The 22,198-nt window shown below is 62.1% G+C and overlaps 3 protein-coding genes and 1 long non-coding RNA gene across 5 annotated transcripts in view; 1 reads left to right on the plus strand and 3 right to left on the minus strand.

The window, feature by feature from the left end:
* Positions 1–162: 162 nt before the first annotated feature.
* On the minus strand, positions 163–6,463 carry ILK (integrin linked kinase). Its single transcript, XM_026721608.2, has 12 exons — positions 6,321–6,463; positions 5,766–5,931; positions 5,582–5,677; positions 5,387–5,483; positions 3,471–3,554; positions 3,299–3,384; positions 3,076–3,185; positions 2,828–2,955; positions 1,096–1,217; positions 909–1,008; positions 679–809; positions 163–599 (listed from the first exon to the last, which is right to left on the minus strand). The coding sequence occupies exons 1-12, from the start codon at positions 6,407–6,409 to the stop codon at positions 450–452; spliced, it is 1,359 nt and encodes a 452-aa protein (XP_026577393.1). The 5' UTR covers positions 6,410–6,463; the 3' UTR covers positions 163–449.
* A 139-nt stretch (positions 6,464–6,602) lies between these two features.
* RRP8 (ribosomal RNA processing 8) lies at positions 6,603–13,842 on the plus strand. Of its 2 annotated transcripts, XM_087936848.1 has the most exons (15): positions 6,603–7,265; positions 7,296–7,725; positions 8,299–8,798; positions 8,873–9,243; positions 9,336–9,803; positions 10,036–10,121; positions 10,206–10,344; positions 10,598–10,732; positions 11,391–11,514; positions 11,616–11,752; positions 12,124–12,237; positions 12,318–12,499; positions 12,599–12,824; positions 12,910–13,120; positions 13,384–13,842. In XM_087936848.1, exons 1-15 carry the CDS (start codon positions 6,641–6,643, stop codon positions 13,650–13,652), a joined length of 4,017 nt encoding a protein of 1,338 aa, XP_087792974.1. In that variant the 5' UTR covers positions 6,603–6,640; the 3' UTR covers positions 13,653–13,842. The 2 variants fall into 2 exon arrangements, with proteins under 2 accessions (XP_087792974.1, XP_026577392.2); XM_026721607.2 differs by having other exon boundaries at positions 6,603–7,725.
* On the minus strand, positions 8,050–8,619 carry LOC148125204 (uncharacterized). Its single transcript, XR_015744229.1, has 2 exons — positions 8,506–8,619; positions 8,050–8,423 (listed from the first exon to the last, which is right to left on the minus strand). It is a non-coding gene; the product is annotated as an uncharacterized LOC148125204 (long non-coding RNA).
* DNHD1 (dynein heavy chain domain 1) overlaps positions 13,803–22,198 on the minus strand; it is a 44,538-nt gene continuing 36,142 nt past the window's right edge. Inside the window, 13 exon segments of the mRNA XM_026721597.2 lie at positions 13,803–14,280; positions 14,362–15,071; positions 15,161–15,313; positions 15,397–15,488; positions 17,277–17,478; positions 17,584–17,670; positions 17,759–17,933; positions 18,020–18,988; positions 19,375–19,553; positions 20,393–20,608; positions 20,718–20,864; positions 20,939–21,380; positions 21,456–21,887. Of these exon segments, the coding sequence (XP_026577382.2) occupies positions 13,936–14,280; positions 14,362–15,071; positions 15,161–15,313; positions 15,397–15,488; positions 17,277–17,478; positions 17,584–17,670; positions 17,759–17,933; positions 18,020–18,988; positions 19,375–19,553; positions 20,393–20,608; positions 20,718–20,864; positions 20,939–21,380; positions 21,456–21,887 (4,149 nt within the window). The 3' untranslated portion in view covers positions 13,803–13,935.

The following is a 22,198-nucleotide window of genomic DNA, read 5'->3' on the forward strand; positions in this document are numbered from 1 at the left end:
GTGCCTCTTCCCAGCTACCTATTGGTGGGGGGAAGGGTGCACCTCCCTGTGGCAAAAGGATTTCTTGCAAATGCGGTTCCCATCTCAGCTCAAATGCGGGTGCCAGAGGCTGCTGAGTCCCCCCACCCCCGATTCCCTCCCCGTGGAAGCAGCACAAAAGGCTTCAGTGACAGCGGTTTATTTGGGCCACAGGGGGCTTTGTCCTGGGCCTGTGTAGAAAAGATAAAAACTGTAGCACAGCCAGGTGGGAGTGCAGGGTGGTCTTGGCACGAGAGGTGGCCAGAGATACGGGGTGGGGGCGTGAACGTAGCAGGGAGAGTGCAAGGCCGAGCAGTCCCCTTCTGGAGCTTGCCCTCCCAATCCGTACCATGTGCAGGGAGTCTTCGCTCCAGCCCTTGGCTCTTCCTGAAGGCACTTGGGGCCGGCTAGTGGCTGTTGGAGGGGCCCCCTCACTTCTCCTGCATCTTTTCAAGAATAGGGACAATCATGTCAAATTTGGGGCGCTTGGCAGGGTCTTCGTTCATGCAGATCTTCATCAGCTTGCAAATATGAGGGGAGATGCCAGGCGGGATGGTGGGTCGCAGCCCCTCCAGGGCGACCTACAAAGAGACACCAGAACCTCACTGGCACCCGCCGGACAGCCAAGCAGAACCCTTTCGTCCTCCCACCAAAGCTCACCTTCATGCCAATCTCCATGTTGGAGAGGTCAGCGAACGGCACTTCCCGGGTCACCAGTTCCCACAGGAGCACTGCAAAACTCCACATGTCTGCCGAACGCCGGTTAATCTCCTCGGCCTTCTTCTGTAGAGCTGTGAGGAGGAAGAGGGTTGGAGGAGCTGCATGGCAGAAGCTGCGGATGTGCTTGGCAGGGGAAGCAGAGAATCCCTTGCCGCCGCCCCCCCCCTCACCTTCTGGTGCCACCCAAGCTGGGGCGTACATCCTGCCTGGGCACTGGAAGGAAAACTTCACATCCGCCATGCCAATCCTTGCTGTCATGTCCTCGTCTATCTGTTCCGGGGAAGAGACCAGGTGAGGTTGTGCCTTGGGGGTCCACTCTGCCCAGTGCGCCAACCTCCCTGCCTGCCCCCAACTGACCATGATGCCACGGCTGTTGAGATAGTGACGCGGGAGGAGCGGTTCCAGGGTGTGCAGGAAGGCCATTCCCCGGGATACGTCCAGGGCAAATTTCACTGCCTGCATTTGGTCCACCACGAAGTCTGGAGAAACGAGGTGGGGAGGGGGGAGGGGAGGGAACACCGGGGACGGAGGGCAGTCCGTTTCAGCAAACCGGAGGTTATGAGATGGAACTTGGGAGGTGCCTTTGGGGCCATCCTGCCCCAGCCCCAGGGCATTAAGCCACTCTTCACCTCACCACGTTTCTTCTAAGGCTTTATCAGAATCCGCCTCCTGCCTCTAATTCAGTGAGTCCATGGCCTGCTCTGGGTGGAAAGAGAACAGGCGTGCCCAAGCCCCTCTCCCGCACCGGCACAAAACCCCACAGGCAGGTCCATGGGGCCTGCGTCCCACAGAAAGGCAGAGGGACTGGGGAAAAGAGCCTGAAGGGGAACGGATGACCCAAAGCCCACTTGGGGCAAGACTTGGAGCCAGCTCAGAGCCTTGGAGCAGCCCAACCGCCTGGATGCCCACTTTGGCTGCCGGGCACTCCTCTCACACCACGTTCCCAGACGGCCATCCACTTCAGCTCTTGGGACAGGGAGTTAAGCCCACCCTTATGGGTGGAGAGGAGCCCTTCCTCCCAGTTGCTCAGCCCCTGCAGCAGGCATCTGGGATGGCAACTCCCTCCACCAAAGGCACCTCCAGCCCTTGGGTCCACTAACCCAGAGAAAGTGGCTTGGTTGAAGGGCACAAAGCCACGCCCAAAGTTAGAAGAAAGGAAAAGCAGGCCCTGTGGGCAAGAGGCGGTGTCCGTTCAGGTCTTGGCAGAGATGCCCTGGCTGTTCAGGGGATCAGTGATTTGTTCTGAACATTCCCTCCCTCCTTTTATTTCACTTTCTATAGAGAAGTGGAGCCAGTTGCTCTCCCACAGCTCCTCTCGCAAAGGAATTCCAGCCAAAAGCGGCATCAAAGCATTCACACTTTTTACTGGCAGGGGTGGAAATGCTTTCTAGTAAGGCAGCAAGGCCCCTGCACCCAGAGAGGTCGGGGCTCCCAGTGCAGTGGGGTTATACCCCAGGAGGAAGGAAAAAGGCGGCAAGGGACCCTGGCCCACATCCAGCCTCCAGGGGAAGCAGGCAGGGATGTTGCAGCCCCACAGAAGGGCTGCCTACAGGCCCTCCGAAGACCAGTGCCTCACCAAAGACCTGTAGGGGATGACCAAGCCGAGGGCCGGGTCACCCAGCATGTCACTTTGGATGATGATGCGCTAAACTCTCAAAAGAAACCCAAATGGCTGCCCCCCCCGCCCCCCAGTGAATGGACTTTTATCTGGTGCCAGTTTGCCTTGGCCATCAGGAGACCAGACTCTTGGGCATTCCTGGTTATTTCCACCTGACATACTGCAAGGGAGGTGCTGGATTTCTCCTCTTCCCCCCCAATGGACGTGGTCCAACGGATACTTTAGGTTGCCCTGGGGCAAGTGATTTTAATCTGGGGGAGGCTGCATGGCGTATTTTCACCCGGCCAGGCCTCAGTTTCCATAAAATATGGCTCAGCGTCAACTCTGGGCTGCTTCTGTTGTGGGAACAGCCTGGTGTAATGTGGCCAGAGTGGTGGTTCCATGCAGCCAGTCAGTGACTGGGGTCCTTGCTGACCACCCCCCATTGCTGGGCTGTAAGGAGCCCCCACCCCAGCTAGGGGCAAGACTCACTGGTGCCTTCGTGCAGCACGTTGTAAAGGGAGCCGTAGGGCATCCAGTGGGTGATGATGATGGGGTGCGGAGCAGGGGGGGACTGGCAGGCACCCAGCACCGGCAGCACGTTGGGGTGGGAGAAAATCCTGTGAGGAAGAGGTGGCTCAGGTCAGCTTCAGCACTTCCAAAGGCAGGCCTGGGCGCTGCTCAAGGGGCAGAGCAAAGCCTGCCCCCCCCCCCGCCGCCACCACTGCCCCCGAGTTCACCTGAGCTTGGGGTACTCCTCGTTGAAGTCCCGGCTCTTCCGGGTTGTCCAGTCGCGGATCTTAAGGACCTTGATGACAATGTCGTTCCCCTGCCAGCGCCCCTTCCAGAGCTGCAGGGAAGCGGAGGGGTCAGGGCACCCGGCAGAGCCAGGAATGGGGGAGCCCCAACCCCCGTGCCGGGGGAGGGCAGGGCAGGGCAGGGCAGGGGAGCTGGGAGCAGTACCTCTCCGGACTGGTTCTCGTTGAGTTTGTGGCCCAGGCTCAGCTGCCGGAAGTCAATCCCCACCAGCTTGTTCAGGGTGCCGTTGCCTAGGAGAGGAGAAAGGCCCGAGGAGAGGGTTGGGCCCCCCACCTCCGCTCTGGCCCAGGAGCCCCCTTGCCTCCCCATCTCTTACGTGGCCGAGTCCGTGTGGTGCCTTTCCAAAACGTGTCCTTGTAGGGGAGGCGCGTCAGGCTTTGGCCGGACTTCTCTGCACGCTCTGGAGGGAGAGCAGAGGGAATGGTCAGGGAGGCTGGAGAGCAGCGTCCCAGGAAAGGAGGCTTGACCGCCATCCCTTCTCCCAGTCACCCCTCCCCAAATTTACCCAAGGAAACTGGCGGGAGGAGGGAGGGGAACCAACGCAACGCGTAGATGGACTGAAAAAGCTCTGGAGTTGCTGGGGAACCCTGTTTTTGCCTTGGGGCCTCATGGAATGAATGTGGAAGACAGACTGCTAGGGCCGGAAGCGACCTCAGAAGTCCCCCAGTCCAACCCCCTGGTCAAGGCAGGAGACCTTATATAATCCTGGTCAAACCTCCAGCGATGGAGCACCCACAGTCCTGGGAGGGAAGCTGTTCCATTGAACCACTGAATTTTCCCAGTCAGAAAATCTGTCTCTTTCACAAGCGTCTCTACGTGTCACTTCTTGTCCTGCCTTCAGGTGCTTTGGAGCAGCGGTCAATATTTATATAAATATTTATAATATTTACATACAAGCCATGCACAGCCAATCACATGACCACCAAGTCACACCCACAAATTAGGCCACGCCCACAGAACCAGTTAGTAGTCCCTGGGATCTAAAATTATGAGTTTGGTGGTCCCTGAACTCCAAAAGGTTGGTGACCCCTGCTTTGGAGAACAAGTCAGTCTCCTCCACTCTGGGGTGGCCCCTCGAGTCCTGGAAGAGAGTCATCCTGTCCCCCCTAATCCTTCTCTTCGGTAGGCCAGGCACACCCGGTTTCCTTTGCCATTTGTTTCCTTATTTTCTATGCCGCCTGTTTCCCCTACAACGTTCTTCATACCTCCAGACTCCTCGTTGCTGCTATTCTGTGCATGTTTTTTAGGCCACAGAATTTTTTGGTATTGGGAAGACCAGAACTGGACATAGCATTCCTCGCTAGTGCAGTATAAAGCGGTACTAGTGTTTCTCTTGACATTATCCCAGGATTGTGTTGGCTATTTTGGCAGCTACAACACGTTGCTGGCTCAGTGATGGTCCACTAGGACACCGAGATCTCTCTGTTACTTCTCCTTAATAAATGATTATTTAGCACAAATTACTTGTCTATGGAAATTCTTTGTCATGCACGTCATGTCTGTCCCGAAGGTGCTTTTTCAAGAGGCACCAGGATTTTCTGTTTTTTTTCTTTGAAGACGTTTCACTTCTCAGTCAAGAAGCTTCTTCGCTTCTGAAGCTCTAAAGAACTGCAGAAGCTTCTTGGATGAGAAGAGAAACGTCTTGAAAGAAAAGCCAGAAAGTCCAGCTGCCTCTTGGAAAAGCTCCTTGGCGACAGCCATGACCTGGATGGTTGAGAATCTCCCTGGAGTAGATCTTTCCTGGGCTTACCTAAGCCCTGCTCTCGGTGCCCTTGGATCAAATGGCGGGGGTGGGGTGGGGGGGCGGCAGCTGTTCCTCCTCAGAAGGGCTGTGCTGCCTATCAGCACCACTGCCTGCCAGCAGCTGATCCTCCCCTGTGCCTGTGAGGGCAGGCAGCTCCCCGTCCTCTGCCCCAATGCATGAGGGGCCTGAGATGGCATCGTCCTCAGCCCTGGCCTCTCCAGACACGCCAAGGGAGACGTGCCATCCCCGCCAGAAGGTCCTGGTTCTAACTCCAAACTCCATACCGAATTTGGGTTGCCTGAGCTTCGAGGCGACAGCCTGGTGACTTGCTTCACACAAGGAAAAGAATCACTCATGGCACCGGCCTGCGGGGTTAATGGGGAGGCAGGTCCTTGGGCTAACTCTGCCCCTCCCACCAAAGAGCAGCAGCAGCAGCAGCAGCAGAAGCAGAAGGAAGAGGTCAGAGGTCAGCTAGAAGAGGGGCGCACCTCTCAGTGTATCCCGCAGGGGCTCTTTTGCCTTGTCCAGGGGTGTCTCTCCGTACTTGTTGCAGATGCTAACCAGCGCCCCACTGGCCACCAGGTCCTGGCAGCAACAGGGAGGGAAGGTGAGGCAGGGTGACAGCCCTTACTCATAGCCCAACCGACCCGATCACTGCAGCCCCCCTGGAAGCCCCCACACACCTCGGCCACCTGCTCTTGGGCCCAGAAGCAGGCGTAATGGAGAGGGGTGTTGCCATGCTCGTTGGCGGCATTGATGTCTGCCTTGAACTGGATCAGCTGCACCGCGAGAGAAGGGAGAGTCAGGGCATCAGAACCGCAGCAACCCCCCACCCCCACCCCACCCGCCCCTGCCCCGACCCCCCACCTTCTGCACGATGTCCCGGTGCCCGTGGCTGGCAGCCAGGTGCAAGGGGGTGTCGTCTCCCCGGTTCATGACGTTGATGCGGGCGCCTCGCATGACCAACATGTCCACCACGCTGGAGCGCCCTTCGCGGCAAGCCCAGTGCAGGGGGCTGAAGCCATGGTCGTCCCTGCCAGGAAAGGAGGAAGCGAGGGAGGGAAGCGGTGGCGGGAGGCAGCGCCCAGCCTCTCCCTCCTCCGCCGCCTGGGCGGGCAGCGCCAGCGGGCGGCCCTTAAAAGGAGATCGGAGTGGGACGGGGAGGCGCTCCGGTCGGCCACGGCTTCCGCTGGGACGGGGGTCGCGCGGGCAGCCCTCGGGGCCAGTGCCCCCACCGACCAGAGGCCCGGCCCGGCGCAGGGGCCAAGCTCCCAACGAACGGCCGGAGTTGCTCCGCCGCCGCCCAGCTCCCCGCTACCCAGGCCCGCCGGCTGCTCAGCAACGGCGCTCCCGGAAAAACCGCGAGCGGGGAAAGGCCGCCGGCCCCGGCTCCTTCCTGAGCTGCCCCCGCCCGCCGCTCACCCCTGGTTGAGGTCGTTCTCGGTGTTGTCCAGCCAGAGGCGCACGGCCACCGCGTTGCCCTCGCGGCACTGTGTGAAGATATCGTCCATCGCCCCGCGCCCTCCGCCGCCGCCGCCGCCGCCTTCCCCGCGCGCTCCGGGTGTGGCCGCTCCGCGCCGTTCGCCCCGCCCCGCCCCGCCCGTCCAGGCCAGCTGGAGACAGCGGCCGACCGGGCGCGGCGCCGCCGCCCTCCCGCCGCCAGGGGGAGTTCGCGCGGGCCTCTCCGCGGCGCTAGGCGTTGCGCATGTTCCGGCGCGCGGTTTCCGGCGGCCGCGGAGACGATGCCGGCGCGGAGGAGCCTGGCCGCGGGATTATTCGCGGGGCGGGCATGGCTCTTCTCCCGGCGGCGCCTCCGTGCCGCCTTGCGCCGGCGACCACGGCCTGAGGCACCGCGCGGCCTTGCGGGCTCGGAGGCGGACAAGAGAGTTCCGGGCGGCCGGCTGCGCGGAGACGAGGCGGCCGAGAGCGCGGGCGGGCACCGTTGTGCCACGGCGGCCGGTGAGAAGCGGGGAGGTCGGCGGGTGCCAGGTACCGAGGGGAGTGGATCGCCTCCACCCAGCGCGCTGCCTGCGGCCCGAGGGAGAGCCGAGCCGCCTCGACCAGCTGCGAGAATCGGTCTGCCGCCCGGAATCGCGCGGCTATCGGAGGAGCCTCCTCGGGGACTGGGCGCCGTGATCCGCTCGGAGGATCCAGGCTGCGCGGCCGGGGATCCGGCGGTAACAAGCGAGCGGGCTGAGAGGGCACGAGGCCGCTCTGCTCTTTCGTCTCACCCTCGCCTGGATGCGAGGCGCGTTCGCTCCCGCCACTTAAAACGAATCAATCGGCGGAGATCTCGGCTGCGTGGCCTGGCAGGGGTGGCGGTCGTAGACCAGCCTCTCGGGCCTGGTGCGAAGGGCTTCTGTCCAGGTGAAGTGGCAGCGAAGGAGGACAGCCCAGCGTCCAGCACGGGAGACGGCAGTGCTGGCCGAGCAGCCCAGGAGCTGAGGCAGCAGCTGACCAGGAAACAGTGGAGAAACCGGCAGAAGAACAAGCGGCGGCAGAAGAACAAATTCAAGGCCTCCGATGGCCGGCTTCTGGCGTCTTCTGCGGCAGATGACCCCCTTGATGAACAGGGAGGCCCGACCCCAGATAGCGAGGTGCCTGGCAGGCAGACATCGTCCCTGCGGCAGCGCCTGGAGAGCCGCCTAGAGGCCGCTCGTTTCCGCTACATCAACCAGCTGCTCTACACACGCTCCAGCCAAGAGGCAGCCCAGCTTTTCCAGGAGGACCCTGAGGCATTAGGTGTCTACCACCGGGGTTTTGCCCTACAGGCAGCCCACTGGCCCGAGCGACCCGTGGAGCGCTTTGTGCACTATCTTCACCGTAGGTCAGAGTGAGCTCAGTCCAGTGGGGTGGATTGGGGTGGGGGCTCCCTGGACTGCGGGAGAGGCCTGTCTGAGGATCTGAGGTTGTGGCTGTTGTGATCTATGAGCTCTGAGCCCTGCTGTGGCTTGAGATGTGGGCTTTGGCCCAGTTCTCATTTAGGGCTCAACAAGCTTCTTTTCTGGTTGAATTTGCGGCCACAATCTTTTCTGTATGACTGCTCTGTCCTGCTGTTTTTGCAAATGCTACAAAAATGCCTTTGTCCTTTGGCATGCCTGCCGGAAGGGCTTCCCTGGGGCAGGGAATGAACAAAGAATATAAAGGAGCCTGTAGGGCAAGCAGATTTATTTGGATACAGAAAAGTAATTGTGAATTCATTGGAGGAACTGCCCTTAATCCAAGCTTTGAAAAAAAAAAGTAAGCCTCCTATTGCCCCTCCTCCCTCCATGTGGCAGGCTTTCTTCTGGTGGGAGCTTTTTGCCTACCACCTCCCCAGACTCAAAACTCCTGGCCAGGCTGTATATCGGGTGCTGGGAGGCTGTTCCGCCTGTGCTAACTTGCTGTCTCCACCCTGCAGACCGGCCTCCCTGGTTGTGGCCGACTTTGGCTGCGGGGATTGCACCCTGGCTCGCAGCCTGCCCAATCGGGTGCACTGCTTCGACCTGGCGGCCCTGGACCCGCGGGTGACCGTCTGCGACATGGCTCAGGTAGGCCAGCTGGACCGCCTCCCTCCCCGTCCCCAGTCCCCGGCTGCTCGCCCCGCCGGACAGGTTTTCTTGCCGACCCCAGGTGCCGCTGGAGGACGCCTCCGTGGACGTGGCCGTCTTCTGTCTGGCGCTGATGGGGACCAACCTGCGCGAGATCCTGCAAGAGGCGCACCGCGTCCTGCGAGCCGGGTAAGGGAAGGGGCGCGGGAGCGGCCGCTGGGCGGATTCCCGAGGCAGGCCGGCCGAACACTCGCGCTCTTTCTCTGCGCCGCAGGGGGACGCTGCTGGTGGCCGAGGTGGCGAGCCGCTTCGCGGACCTGCGGGCCTTCCTGGAGCGCTGGCGCGGCTGGGCTTCCGGCTGACCTCCAAGGTAGGTGGGCGGGCGGGCGGGCGGGCGGGCGGGCCTGGCTGCCCCGGACCCCTCCGACGGCTCTCCCTCCGCAGGACGTCTCGGGCAGCCACTTCTACACCTTCGAGCTGCGCAAGACCGACCGGGCGGAGACGGCGAAAGCGGCCGAGCTCCGCGGACTGGCGCTGCGGCCCTGCCTGTACAAGCGCCGGTGACGTCGGGGTTCCCGACCAATAAAGGCCCGTCTTGCTGGCGAGTGGCGGTTCCTGTGTGGCTCTCTGGGAAATGTAGGTGGGGCGGGTGTCGTGCGCAGGCGCGCGGCAGCGGGCCGATCGCGGCGGCGGCGGCGATGTCGGGGTCCGGGGGCGGCAGGATAGATGTCAACCGGGCCGGCGCGGCGGAGCTTGAGCGGGCGCTGGTCGGGATCGGGCACCGCCGAGCGCGGGGGATCGTGCGCAAGAGGGAGGTGAGCGGCGGCTCGGGGGGCTGTGGCGGCCGTGGCTGATCCGGGCGGGGGTCTCCGAGGGCGCCCGCCTGACCGTCTCCCGGCCCGCGCAGGAGCTGAGGGGCTTCGCCCGCCTGGAGGACCTGCTGCGCGTCAAGGGCATCACCGCCCGGATCCTGGAGCTGAACCGGCAGCGCGTGACCTGCTCGCACCGGCCGGAGACGCCCGACCGCCCCCCGCGACGGCGCCCCGGCCTCGCCGCCCAGGGCTCTCCCCACCCCGGCAGGGAGGCCGCGGGGCCACGCAGCCTCGCCCGCCCTTCCTCTTCACAGGATGGCGGCGGCGGCGGAGCGGGAGGACCGCGCGGGGAAGTTGCCGCTGTCCGTAGCCCCGGAGGGCCGGTGCGCAGTCCTGAGCGCGGCGGCCGGCCCGGTTCTCCGCGGGGCAGCGGCGACTCGGAGAGCAGCGACGGTGACGAGGCGGGCGGGGACGGCTACTTCTACTACACGGTGGACGAGCGCTGGATCGACTATGTGGAGCGGACGGAGGGCGGGGGGCTCCTCCAGCACTCCCGGCCCAAGGTAGGGAAGGCAGGGCCGGGGCTGGGGCTGCGAGGAGCCCGCCGGGCAGGCTTCGCCCTCCGCAGCCGGCTTCGGGGTTTTGCAACTTGGCAGACTCGGCAGGAGCTTGATTTGAGGGGCGGCGGGGCGGGGCCGCGGAGCCGGCTTGCTTCGGGAGGGATCCGGCCGGCCGCCTCCTCCCTTTAGCCCAGCTGGCCGGGGCTGCTGATGTCCTTGTCTCTCCCTGCTGCAGATGAAGCGCAAGTCAGAGGGCGGGGGACCCGAGGGCAGAGCCCAGTCCCCGGGGAAGAAGCTCTGCAAAAGCTCCGAGCGGGGCAGGTGGGTGTCTGTGTGTGAGTGAGCGATGGGGGGCAGGAGTTGGGGCGCTTGCTAGGGAAAAAAAACCCTTTGGTCTGTCCTCAGGATGCTGGGTCCCTGCATCGCTCGCCCTGCAGCCACTTTTGGGGATCTTCGGAATGCCAAGGCCGGCCAGGCACGATGCCGGCACGTCCCCCCTGTGGCTCCGCCCCCTGAGCTGCAGGACTGGTTACACACTTTCCAGGTGAGCAGATGGCAGGTTTAGGACTTCTAGCAAGGAGGCCCATCTGGGGGTTTGGAAGGATGGGCTTTGTGGGTTGAGGCACTGGTCTTGTTTTCTTTCTATGGGACGTTTGCAGAACCATGGCTGTAGATGCAACAAGCTTAAAGCATTTTTAGTTATTGCTACTGTTTGTAGCGGGGTCAAAAGAACAAACTTTTTTCTTCTTTGTCCTTTTTTTTACTCCTCTGTGTACCCTGCTTTGGCTTCCTGTCAGCGCTGGAGTGGCCCAGAGAAGCTGCTGGCCCTGGATGAGCTCATTGACAGCTGTGAGCCCCCCCAGATTAAGCACATGATGCAAGTGATTGAGCCCCAGTTCCAGCGTGACTTCATCTCGCTTCTGCCGAAGGAGGTGCGTGCTCTGTTTGGAAGGAGGCCTCGCATAGCGCCGGGTGTGACGTAGTTGAGCGGAGGTTGTTTGGCACAAGAAGAGCCCTTTTACAGAAGCGTAAGCACGAGTGACGCTGTTAGAGAACTTCAGGCAGTCCCACCGAAAGGGGAGCAGGAACGTAACTGGAGAAAGAGTATAAAGTTTGAGGGGAGACGAAAGGAGAGAACCGAGGGCACAAGGAAATCGGACAGGGTCAGGGAGCCTGCGACGTCTGCCTTCTTTCTGGGATGGCAGCAAAGAGGGCTTGAACTTGGTCAAAGCTGAATGGCCCCAAAGGAGGTCAAAGGGAGAAGCAAGCGGGGCAAGCCCACGTAGGAGGCTGGGCTCTTCATGGCCAGGTCCTGGGCCACGCAGCAGACCTTCAGAGGGCACGGATGAGTCAGTCCAGCTTTTCAGAGCCACCTGGAAAGGTCTCCAGAGGAGAAGGGGGGGCGGGGGGGCTGCTACAGGCCATTGCCCTTGAGCAGTCGCGGTTACTGGCACAGCACCTAGCTGGATGGGTCCTGTCCAAAGGAGGCAAGCAGCTGCCTGGTGGGCTCCGGGTGGCTCGCGCCCCGAGTGCATCAGCCGGGCTTTGAACACCCTCCGAGTCACAGCTCTCCCTTCCCTTCCCTTCCAGCTGGCTCTCTACGTCCTCTCCTTCCTGGAGCCTCGGGACCTGCTTCGAGCTGCGCAGACGTGTCGCTACTGGCGCATCCTGGCCGAAGACAACCTGCTCTGGCGGGAGAAGTGCCGTAATGGAGGTGAGCTCCAGCTTCCCGCTTGCCTTGTCCGGTTGTTGCAGGGCAGGCTGTCCTGACTGTCCTTGCCCTGACCCGCCCTCCCCCGGGGTCCCTCTGTGCAGGTATCGAGGAGCCACTGAGCCTGCGTAAGCATCGGCTGCCAAGCCCGGGCTTCATGTACAGCCCTTGGAAGCTGGCCTTTCTGCGGCAGCATCGCATTGACATGAACTGGCGCAACGGGGATGCCCGGCCACCCAAGGTATGCAGAGCGTCCCCCTCCCTCCGCTCCATGGTCGCTTTCATCCGAGAGCCTCCTTTTTTTATCTTGCTGGCCCTGAATCTACCCTAGGAAATGTGAAGGTTGGGGGTGGGGCAGATTGCGAGGCCTGTCTCCGCAGCAACCAGGGCAGGAAGGTGGTCTCCAAACTGGCCTCGATGCCCTTCACGTGCTCAGGAAGAGGCTCTGCCAGCGAGGAGGATCCAGAAGTGGGGCAGCCGAAGAGAAACGTGGGGGTTGCTCACATACGGATCCCGTTTGTCCACATTTAAAGATTGGAAACCTGGCTGGGGGCTCTGTGCTCCTCAGGGCCATTGATCCGGGGTGGGGGGGTTGTTTTGTGCCTGGAGCAGGTCCTCAAAGGTCACGATGACCACGTCATCACCTGTCTCCAGTTCTGCGGCAACCGCATTGTCAGTGGCTCAGATGACAACACGCTCAAGGTTTGGTCTGCCGTCACTGGTGAGGTGAGCCCAGTTCAGCTTCTCTTGCAGGGGAGGCCTTCCTTACCCCGCCTGGCCCTTCTGAACTTCCGCTTCTCCTGCAGTGCGTGCAGACTCTGGTGGGACACACCGGTGGCGTTTGGTCCTCCCAGATGAGGGACAATATCATCATCAGTGGCTCTACGGACCGGACCTTGAAAGTGTGGAACGCAGACACGGGTGAATGTGTGCACACTCTCTATGGTCACACCTCGACTGTGCGCTGCATGCATCTCCATGACGCTAGGTAGAGGAGCCTGGGGCAGGAGAGGGCTGTCCGGAAAGCCGGCTGGGGCTCCCTGTGATGTCAAATGCGAGGCTGAGGCTGCTTCCTTTCCCTTGGCAGGGTGGTGAGTGGCTCCCGGGATGCCACTCTCCGTCTTTGGGATATAGAGACCGGGCAGTGCCTACATGTGCTAATGGGGCATGTGGCTGCTGTGCGTTGTGTCCAGTACGATGGGCATAAGGTGGTGAGCGGTGCCTACGACTACACGGTAAAAGTCTGGGATCCGGAGACAGAGAGCTGCACCCACACGTTGCAAGGCCACACCAACCGGGTCTATTCTTTGCAGGTGAGGGTCTCCCCACTGGAGAGGACTCGGGGTGGGGGGTCTCCAGAGCTGCTTATTTGCATCCTTGTCTCTTACCACTGGGCAGTTTGATGGCACCCACATTGTGAGCGGCTCCCTGGACACCTCAATCCGCGTATGGGATGCCGAGAGCGGCAACTGCTTGCACACCCTGATGGGGCACCAATCCCTCACCAGTGGCATGGAGTTGCGGGACAACATCCTCGTCTCTGGCAATGCCGACTCCACCGTGAAAATTTGGGATATCAAAACGGGGCAGTGCTTGCAGACCCTCCAAGGTGAGTGTGTCGGGAGAGGCGAGGGTCTCCTGAAGGGTCTCCCAAGGGGTCATCTCTGGATGTAGGAAGCTGGCTCCCACGTGCCGGCAGTGGCCTCTCCGCCAGGCTGCTTTGGGGGGGAGTGCCAGGGCCATGTCGGGCTGCTCTTGCCAAGGGAGGGCTGCATGCCATGCCTGGAAGGAGCTCCGGCAGCTGGGCGTGGGGGAGCTGGGGCCACGCAGAAGGGCGGCAGATGCACAGTCCCACTTTCCCCCTCCTTGCAGGGCCCAGTAAGCACCAGAGCGCCGTCACCTGCCTCCAGTTCAGTTCCAAGTTTGTCGTGACCAGCTCAGACGACGGCACAGTCAAGCTGTGGGATCTCAAGACGGGAGAATTTGTGCGCAACCTGGTTGCCCTGGAAAGTGGGGGCAGCGGGGGAGTCGTCTGGCGTATCCGGGCCTCCAACACGAAGCTCGTGTGTGCTGTGGGCAGCCGCAACGGCACTGAAGAAACCAAGCTGCTGGTGCTGGACTTTGACGTGGACCTGAAATGAGGGACTGTACTGTTTGGGGAGCCTGCAGGCCAGGTGGCCCCACTGGGGGACGGGGGTGGGTGGGGACGGGGCATGTCCGAGGTCACCTTATTTATAATAGATGCAGCAGGACCTCCGTGGCTGGCAAACCGGGAGAGCACCGGGGGACTGTTTTGTACGCACTCATATAATATATGGTTTTATTTCTGTAGTTACAGTGGCAATCTCTCTGCCTACAAGGGGCAAGGGTTGCGGCAGCTTGACCCCAGGGCTTCTCCCGTAGTTTGGCCCTTGCTGTGGCCTCTCACCGCAGAACGCTGATGGCATGAACCCGCAGCTGGGTGCACAGCTCGGGAGGCACCTTGGAAGGGAGGGCCAGGTGCATGACGACCCGCTGACTGCGGAGGTCCAGGGCTGCCTGGGGGGTCCCCAAGTACACAGGGCATTGGTACTTGGAGGAGACAGAGGCTTCCGCCCAGGGCTCCTGGCTGGCTTGCACCCAAACTGCAGGCAGCTGGCAGGCTTGGGCCGAGAGGGTCTCCTGGAGGTGGCCACTGTGGGCGTTCCAGGCAGCGTGATAGACCTCCAGGCCACCCAGGTAGAGGCCCTTCTCGGGGGCAGTGCCGGGGGGCAGCAGGCTGGGCAGCACCTGCAAATCAAAGGGAGGGGATCACAGCCAAGGGCCTGGCCTGGCCTGGCCTCTGCCCCAGGCCCTAGAGGCTGCCCTCACCTGCTGGTCCAGGCGGAAGCTCCCTAGCTCTTGCTTCTCGGCCCGGGCCGTCTCTTGGAGCAGGGCCAGGAAGAGGCGCTGTGGGTGCTGGAAGGCTGCCAGCTGGTAGCAGACCACCGGCTCCCCCCCAATGGAGCGCAGGTAGCGGCACAGGAGCTCGCCCCGCCGCTGGAGCGTCCCCAGCCAGTCCTGCAAGGGCTCGGGCCCGGTGGGCGTGTAGGCCAGCCAGTGGCGGGGCAGCTGCCCCCGCTGCAGGGCCTGGAGGAGGGCTCTGCAGCGGGCTGAAGAGCAGGGCAACCCCCGCAGGGCGCAGGCCAGGTCCCTGCCCACCTGTTCCAGAAGGGCCAGGAAGGCGCCCGCCTCCTCCTGGAGGAAGCGCTGCAGGGGGCGGGGCTTGGGGCGGGGCTGCCCATGGGGGGGGCGCCCTCGGGCTCCCACCTCCCAGCCACATTGCTCCAGCTGCTCCTGCAGCTCCTGCACCACCTCCAGGCCTCGCTTGGCCAGCTGCTCCAGCGCTGTCGGGGGCTGGCAGGTCCAGCGGGGCCAAAGGCCCTGGGACGCCTTCAGGGCCGAGAGCAGGGCGTGGCTGCGGTCGGCCAGCATTTGGGCCTGCAGGCTGCCACACAGGCCTACCCAGGCAGGGTCCATGGGGCTGGGCAGCTGCTCCATCCGCCCCTGGGTGGCTGCCGAGGCCTCATCTTCGAAGAGCCCTGGGGGAGGAGGGGGGGGAGAGACAGGCCAGATCAGGGCCGAGCCATCCTGCCTTCTGCCGGCGAGGCTCTGCACGGCCACCTCTTACCTGGGCTTGCGTGGCCGATGACCGCAGCAAGGAGCATCTGAAGGCCAGAGCCGGGCAGTGCGTGGGAAGAGGGAGCCAAGCACTGCTGGCACAAGCTCTCCACTGCCTGCGCATCCCCCTCATCCAGAACGTGGCCTCCATAGAGGATGGTCCCTGTGGGGAAAGAGAGAGAGAGGGGGGGAAGGTGCAGCCCCCCTCCCCACTTTGTGTGGTCCCCAAAGGGGGCTTCTTCCTACCTGCCAGCTGCAGCTGCGCTTCCTCAGAGGGGTCAGCCATCCAGCTCAGCTTCTCGAGAGCCTTGAGGCCTGCCAAGATCTCCCCGTGACTCCTGGCCGGACAGAACAGCAGGGAGGCCAGCAATGCTAGGAGGAAGAGGAGCCAGCACCACCGAAGGCACCCCGGGGGAGCGGGGGGGGCAGTAGGGGGGGAAGAGGCCTTGGGAAGTGGGAGGTCCCTGTCAGGCCTTCCTCCTCTCGTGAAGTGGCCTCGGGGCTCTTGGGAGGCAGGGAGGGAGGCCCTGATTGGCACACAGGGTTAGAGACGGTGGTGGCTATTCGAAAAACGTGGAAACGCCCAGGAGATGGTGTGGGGGACGAGGTTTTGGCATGGTGGCTGATCTAGATCCAGTCCCAGCTGCTCCAGCGCCTCTTCCTCTTCAACCCGGGGCCAGCACTGCTTTGCCCCCCAAAGCGCCCACTCCCTCCTCCTCCTCCTCCGCCTCCATGGGCGCTTCAGTGGGGCTTGTTTCTGTGGGGCTACTTCATGCCCTGGTGCTGCTGGGGAGTCAGAAGAGCGAGCTCCCCTCCCCTCCCCTCCCCCTCCCCTCCCCCAGGCGGGCTGTGGAAGTTCCTTGCTTGTAGGCCAGAGGCAAATGAGGTGAAGGGATTTTGGCAGGATTGAACAGCTGGTTGAAACAAATAACTTAAAAGGATTCTGACGGATGTCCCAGCCACAACTGGCACCCATCATTAAGTGAAGCGGTGGCCAAGTGAAACCACGACTGCCCTTTGTTGACCTTATTTCAACCTTCCTTTGTTTTACAGGCCTGCAAAGGTCAAAAGTGTGAGAACTGCTTGTAAAGTTTTATTTGTAAGTGAACAATCACTAAACGAGGCAGTCACTAAATGAGCACTACGCGCAGTACAGCTGAAAAGGAGCTGGATGCCCTGGCGCGGTTTTTGTCTGTGATCTGCAGAGGCCAGCAGTTCTGTGAGGGTTTGAGGGGAGAGACTGAGGCGCGAGGGGAGGGCAGCCTTTTGGGGGGGATACTGCGGGAAAGACAGAGCGGGCCAGGAGGTGGGGGGCTCTGAGAGGCGGGCAGGGGGACGTGCAGGGACCTTCCCTTAGCCAGCAGCAGCTTCCTTGGCCTCGGCTGCAGAGGCTCACGGGGCGACGAGGTCCGGACCCCCGCCTGACCTGGCTTCCCTCCCTGGGGCCCTTCTGAAGAGGAGCTGCTTCTGGGCAGCCCAGCCAAGCAAGGGCACTGCCAGACCAGGGGATGGCGGCCGGGCCCTCTGAGCAGTGGGATAGGCTTAGCCGGAAGGAAAGGCAGACCGAGGGTCACATGTGTGAAAATCTCTCCTCCGACCTCTTGAACACAGAGAGAAGGCAGAAGGGGCTTATTCTCCGTGGCCTGCAAAGGCAGAACTTGAACCCAGAGCTCAGAAACGAGGGAAGGGGATTCAGGAGGTTCCGGGGGGTGAGATGGTCCTGCACATAGCAGGAGGTTGGCTTAGAGGCCGCCTGAGCTTCCCTTCGACTCCCACCGTTTAAGATCAGGGGTGGCGATTGCGCCGCCAGGTGTACAGATTAAGGGCTGTTTTTAGAAGGCTTGTTCTGGGTACAGCCTCGGACCGAGCGGGTTTGCAAGAGGACAAGTCTTTCTGGGGTGCTACCAGCCTCCTTGGCCTGCCTTGAAGGACGGGGGGATGCTGCCCGCCTGGCTGTCCTGCCCCGCTGCCCTTTGGAGGCCAGCAAGGCCTAGAGAGCAGAGGAGCCAGCTGCCCCCGTCCCCCGCCCAGCCGCCAGAGGGGTGCAGAGGCTTGAGCCGCTCTGAGCGCCACAGCTGTGGCCTCCCTGCCATGGGGCAGGCCCTCTGGGCAGCCCCCTGACTCACCAGAGGTAGGATGCGGCCTGGGTCCATGGGGCGTAGTTCTGCCGGTACAGCAGGACGCCATGGAGGACAAGCAGTGAGAGTCGCTTCTCCGTGTCCAGGTTCTGGACCTGTCCCTGAAGCCACTGGTGAGTGCGGGCCAGGATGCCTTTCAGCTCCAGGGGCATCTCGCAGAAGAAGGTGGTGGCACAGCGGTGCACGGGCCCTGGGCACACGGGGGAGCAGAGGGGATCAGCTGGTCCACCTCCTTTGCCCGTTCATCTCTGGGGGAGACCCTCTTGCCCTGGCCCCTTCACCCTCCTGGCTGTACCTGGCACGGAGTTAGGGGCATCGAGCGACGTGATGAGCCAGAGCCGGAACTTGGGGTGGATCTGCAGGGGGGCCCCTTTGCTCAGTCCTGCACCGGAAAAGTTAAAAGAGTAGGGAAGGGTCCTCCCTCCTGTACTCGCTGGAAACCAACTTCCACAGCCCCTCCAGCCTCTGACCTGCTGGGGTGGTCAATATCAGGTCCAGCTGCTGCAGAAGCTCAGGATCCCAGCAGCTCAGTAGCTGGCAGTTGTCCAGGACTAGCCACTTCCCCTTCTTGGTGCAAATGGGCAGCGTTCGCTGGACACGCCGGGACGCATCTGGGGTACCAAAGGAGATGACGACCACTCTTCCCTGCAGGGCAGAGCTGCCAGTGAGGGACATGGAGACCCCTTCAGGTCTGCCCACCTCTTGCCTCTTTCCTGCCGGGCCCCACTCACCCTCCGTCCCCGCTGGGCTGCCATCTGCTGGATCCAGAGCAAAGGATGCGTAAAGGAGACCTGTGATCCGGCCGGGACCGTGACCAAGATGACCGGCTTGTTGGTGCGGCTATAGGAGTAGGGACTGACGGCTGCCATTTTTTCAGTGAAAGACCAACCAAGCAAGCAGGTGGTAAGATCGGAAACCACCTGGCACATGGCCCTGGGGCACAGAATGCGCCAAAGGATGGCACGCTGGAAAGGGCTGAGGTGCGCATGGCTGGGGCACAGAGCCGGCCCCACCACCGTGGAGGGCAGGGAGAAGTACTCCTGCCACTGCACCGCTTTCTCGGCCAGAGAGGGCAGCAGCCCATGGAAGCCAGGAAGGTTCTCCAGCAAGGCGCACTCCTCCCAGGCCTCCGCACTCACCCAACCGGGGCAGGCCGGGCTGGGTGCTGGGGGCAGGAGGAGGGCCTTGGCGGCCGGGTCTCGCAGGCCATGGGCAAAGGCCAGCCACTCCAGGGGGCTGATGTCCCCCAGCACTCGCAGCATGGTCACGGCTCCCAGGAAGAAGCAGAGCGGACGGTGTGCCTCCCGCAGGCAGGGCACGGCCTGGGTGAGGAGGTGCCAGAGCACCATCCTGCTGAGCTCCATCAGCCGGGCCTCCAGGGAATCCTGCTTGCTGGCCTCCTGGCGCTTGGCTGAGATCAGGGCTTGCCGCACGCGGCTGACGCAGAAGTCGGTGGGGAAGCGGTAGAGCGGGTGCAGGCGGCCCACCTGCTGGAGCGCCTCGTGCAGCCCCACCGCCAGGCAGGCCACTGGCCGATACCTGCCGCACAGCACCTCCTGGTCCTGGTGCTGGGAGACCATGTGCCTGTGCGTGGCGTGCAGCGCTTGGATCTGGGTCTGGAGGAGCCGCACAATCGGCATGAAGTTCTCCTCCTCCAAGAGCGACCGCTGCGGCTGCGAAATCAGGTCCATCAGCTCCTCCTGCAGGGAAGGCAGGCGGGAGAAGGGCATTGCGAGGCGGGCCCAAAGGACTGGCTAGGCTGGAGCCGGCCCCTTCTTTGCCCGAGGGTGCTCCAGGCTGCCTGCCCCCAGCTCTGCCCCCGCACTCAGCCTTCAAGAGGGCTGCCATCAGGACTGTTCTTCAACACTCCCCCCCCACCCCCCCGGGGCTGGACGGGAATGGTGCATTCTGGCTGGCTGGCTGGCTGGGAGGGCGGGGACGGAGAGGTTGACTGAGGTGCTGGCTTTTTAGTTTTTGTTTGGTGGCCTGGTGGTTTTATGGCTGTGGTGCGCCACACCCGGCCAGCGCTGTGCTTGAGGAAGGGCAGCCACCCGAGCCTTTCAGGTAGGTCCATCCAGGGCATCACCTCCGTGGCCTCCAGCTTGCCTTCCAGCTGCAGGATCCCGAGATACAAGATCTTCTGGTTCTTCAGGATCTCCGGGCGCTCCACGTGCAGCACCTCGCCCAGCAGCCGGTCCTCCAGGGCCCCCCGGCTGAGGCTGAGGTCGATGAGGTTCAGCCTCTTCAGGAGCGAATGGTCGGCCTCTGCCAAGAGCAAGAGGGGTGGCCCACTGGCACGGTCGGTCATTCGTGGAAGAAGGTCCCGACCTCTTCCCCTGCCCACCCCCCGTTTCTGGCTCCCCTCAGTCCACCCTGCAGGAATAGGGGGAATCCCACTTTTCTTCAGGGACCCTTCCCCGCTTTCCCTCCCTCCCTCCCCTCCCAGGAAGGGCAAAGGGCTGGTCTCAGGCTTCCCGATCCACCACCTGGAAAAGCAGGCGGTCCGCTGACCCTCTGGGTCTCCCACTTGCTGCAGAGCTGGATTGACAGCTGATGCTCAGAGAGCTGGAATCCCCTCTTGCGAGATATTTGCCAAAATGCCTCAACGGGTCAACCTTGTTTCTTTTTCCTCTAAAGTTCACCCAAAGGCTTCTGAGACGAGCTCTTCACAAAAATTCCTTACTGGGCAGGGGATCCTTCTGGACCGATCATCCTAAATATCGTATCCTTCTTGGTATAACACAAATGTCATTTCAAGAGTGATCCCTTTGGGGGGCGGGGCGGGGCCTGGTCTTTCTTAAATAAATTATTTCTTTCCAGCAGTGCATTTCCACACCTCTGTAGTGGAAGGGAAGGCTCCCTGCAGCCCCTCTTCCCCTCCACACAGCCCCTCCTGGGGGGCTGAACCTCCATCTAGTTATTTGTGTCATTCACCTCTTTTATGGAGTGGCTGAACGCACAAATGTGAGTCTGGACGGGGTACAATTAAAACAAGCTATTAGAAACATTAAAAATTATTCCATAATAAAAAACAAGCAGCTGTCCGCCTTCTCACCCACACCCGTGACAGCCATTTGGGTGGTCTTGGTCGATTTCCTTCTCACCTGCAGCCAAAGACTTAACAGGCAGCTCGGTGCACAGGTACAAGGAAAAGGAAGGCGTGACGGGCAGGTGCTCGGCTTCCCCTCCGTCTTCTTCGGAGGCGGGGAAGAAAATGCTGCCCTCTGAGCAACCCCAAAAGGGTCCCTTCTCCATCAACTGCTGGAGGGCCGAACACCAGGGAACATCCTTTTCAATGTCGGTCAGCAGCACAGGGTTGCCTGGAGGAGGAAGACGACGATGACGACAAAGGCGCTCAGGGCCGGCCTCGGTGCATCTGCCCAACTTGCCCCAGGCACTGCCACGAACCTTGTCCCAGGTCTCACTCACCGAACTTGATGGCGTCCTTGAGGCTCTGCTCGAGGCCAGGGCTGGTCAGGGACAAGATCTCCAGGTTGTCCTCGGGGACCTCATCGCTGCCCCCTTGCTCCACCATGTCCGGCACCAGGTCAGAGAGGGCCTGGGCCTGGGACTCCTCTGCAAAGGAGGGGCTGATGAGCACTGAGCCCTGGAAGGCGGTGCCTGGGGGCCGCTCCCCTCCTTTGCCTCACCCTCTTCCAAAGAGGAAGTCATCAGCAGCCAGGTCTGGGCCTGCTTGTCGGGGTCGACCAAGAGAGGCCACCGGTGGGCCCGCAGGCGGACGCTGGAATGGACGATCATGGCGGTAAGGCGACTCTCGGCATCCTTCGGCTTGTGCAGCCGATCCCAGAGGCGCTGCTGCTGAGTGGAACTGAGCAAAGCCGCCACCTTCAGTGGCTTCCGCAGTGAGAGCAGCGGTGGGCCGGAGGACGCCTGGCCCGGGCAGGGCAATTCCTTCCGCAGGAGCCAGCTGACATCACAGGGGCCCAGGGGAACCCGGGACCCTTCGCACAGGGCCTGCCACTTCTCCAGCAGCTCCTTCCGCCGCGGTGGGGAGAAAAGACCCAGGTAGGAGACAATTGCAGAAGAGAGAAGGGCATCGCCGTGCACCGTGTTCTGCTGGAACTCCAGGTCCTGGGGGGGAAGAGGAGAGGTTAGAAGGCAGCCACCCTTCCCAGGAGGAGCCCTCGGGCCTCAGCCATTCCTTACCTTGACCATGGTCGTCCAGCTGGCCAGGTGCTCAGCCACGGAGCTCTCCACTGTGCTGGCCTCCTCCTTGGCCTGCAAGGACTGCGTGAGCTGCTGAAGCAGCTTCTCCTGGTGCTCCTGCTTCTGCCTCAGCTCCCGGATGCGGGCCTGGGTGGTGTCCCGCAGGTACTCTGAGTGAAGGCGCCGGTCGCCCAAGCTGACTTTCTCGGCGTTGATCTGGTCCTCGCAGGACTGCAGCTGCAGCATGGCCGGCTGCCACTCACGCAGTGCCCGGTGGTACCAGTAGACGGAGCAGATCCATTGATAAAGAGCTGCAGCTGCTTGGCTGGCCTTCTGGATGGCAGCCACAGACAAACCCTTTTGGTCGACCACTTGGCCCAGAGCCTGGAAGAGCTGCGTGCCGAGAGTCTCCTTGGGGTAGAAGACCAGATCCTGGAAGGGAGAGAAGGTCTGGGAAAACAAGTCGGGACGGAGAGCGCCTGATCCTCCCCAGCGTGAGTGGCCTCAGGGCCCCTATGGCCCTGCCTGGCTTGGAGGCACGGAGGAGGAGGCCACCGCACACCTGGGGCTGGATCTCTGGGCCGGAGGGCAGGCAGTGAGCTCATGTCAGTGGCACAAAGGCTTAAATTGCCCAGACAGCAACTTTTCCAGTGCCTGCGGGAAGGGCGGCTGTCGTACATGTGCTTAGTGACCCATGTCCTTGAGCCAGATATTGACATAGACGAGAAAATGAGAGAGAGAGA

Source organism: Pseudonaja textilis, chromosome 7 (assembly GCF_049901715.1).
Source record: "Pseudonaja textilis isolate UNSWEBS1 chromosome 7, rPseTex1.2, whole genome shotgun sequence".
Taxonomy (NCBI): Eukaryota; Metazoa; Chordata; class Lepidosauria; order Squamata; family Elapidae; genus Pseudonaja; species Pseudonaja textilis.

Coding starts and splice junctions, on each gene's coding strand:
- ILK (XM_026721608.2), bottom strand. CDS start 6,409: ATGGACGATATCTTCACACAGTGCCGCGAGGGCAACGCGGTGGCCGTG. Junction 5,678..5,765: donor ACCGGGACATCGTGCAGAAG/GTGGGGGGTCGG, acceptor CTCGCGGTGCAG/CTGATCCAGTTCAAGGCAGA. Junction 3,385..3,470: donor CACCACACGGACTCGGCCAC/GTAAGAGATGGG, acceptor CTCCTCTCCTAG/GCAACGGCACCCTGAACAAG.
- RRP8 (XM_026721607.2), top strand. CDS start 6,641: ATGCCGGCGCGGAGGAGCCTGGCCGCGGGATTATTCGCGGGGCGGGCA. Junction 10,122..10,205: donor AAAAGCTCCGAGCGGGGCAG/GTGGGTGTCTGT, acceptor GTCTGTCCTCAG/GATGCTGGGTCCCTGCATCG. Junction 13,121..13,383: donor GTGCTTGCAGACCCTCCAAG/GTGAGTGTGTCG, acceptor CCCTCCTTGCAG/GGCCCAGTAAGCACCAGAGC.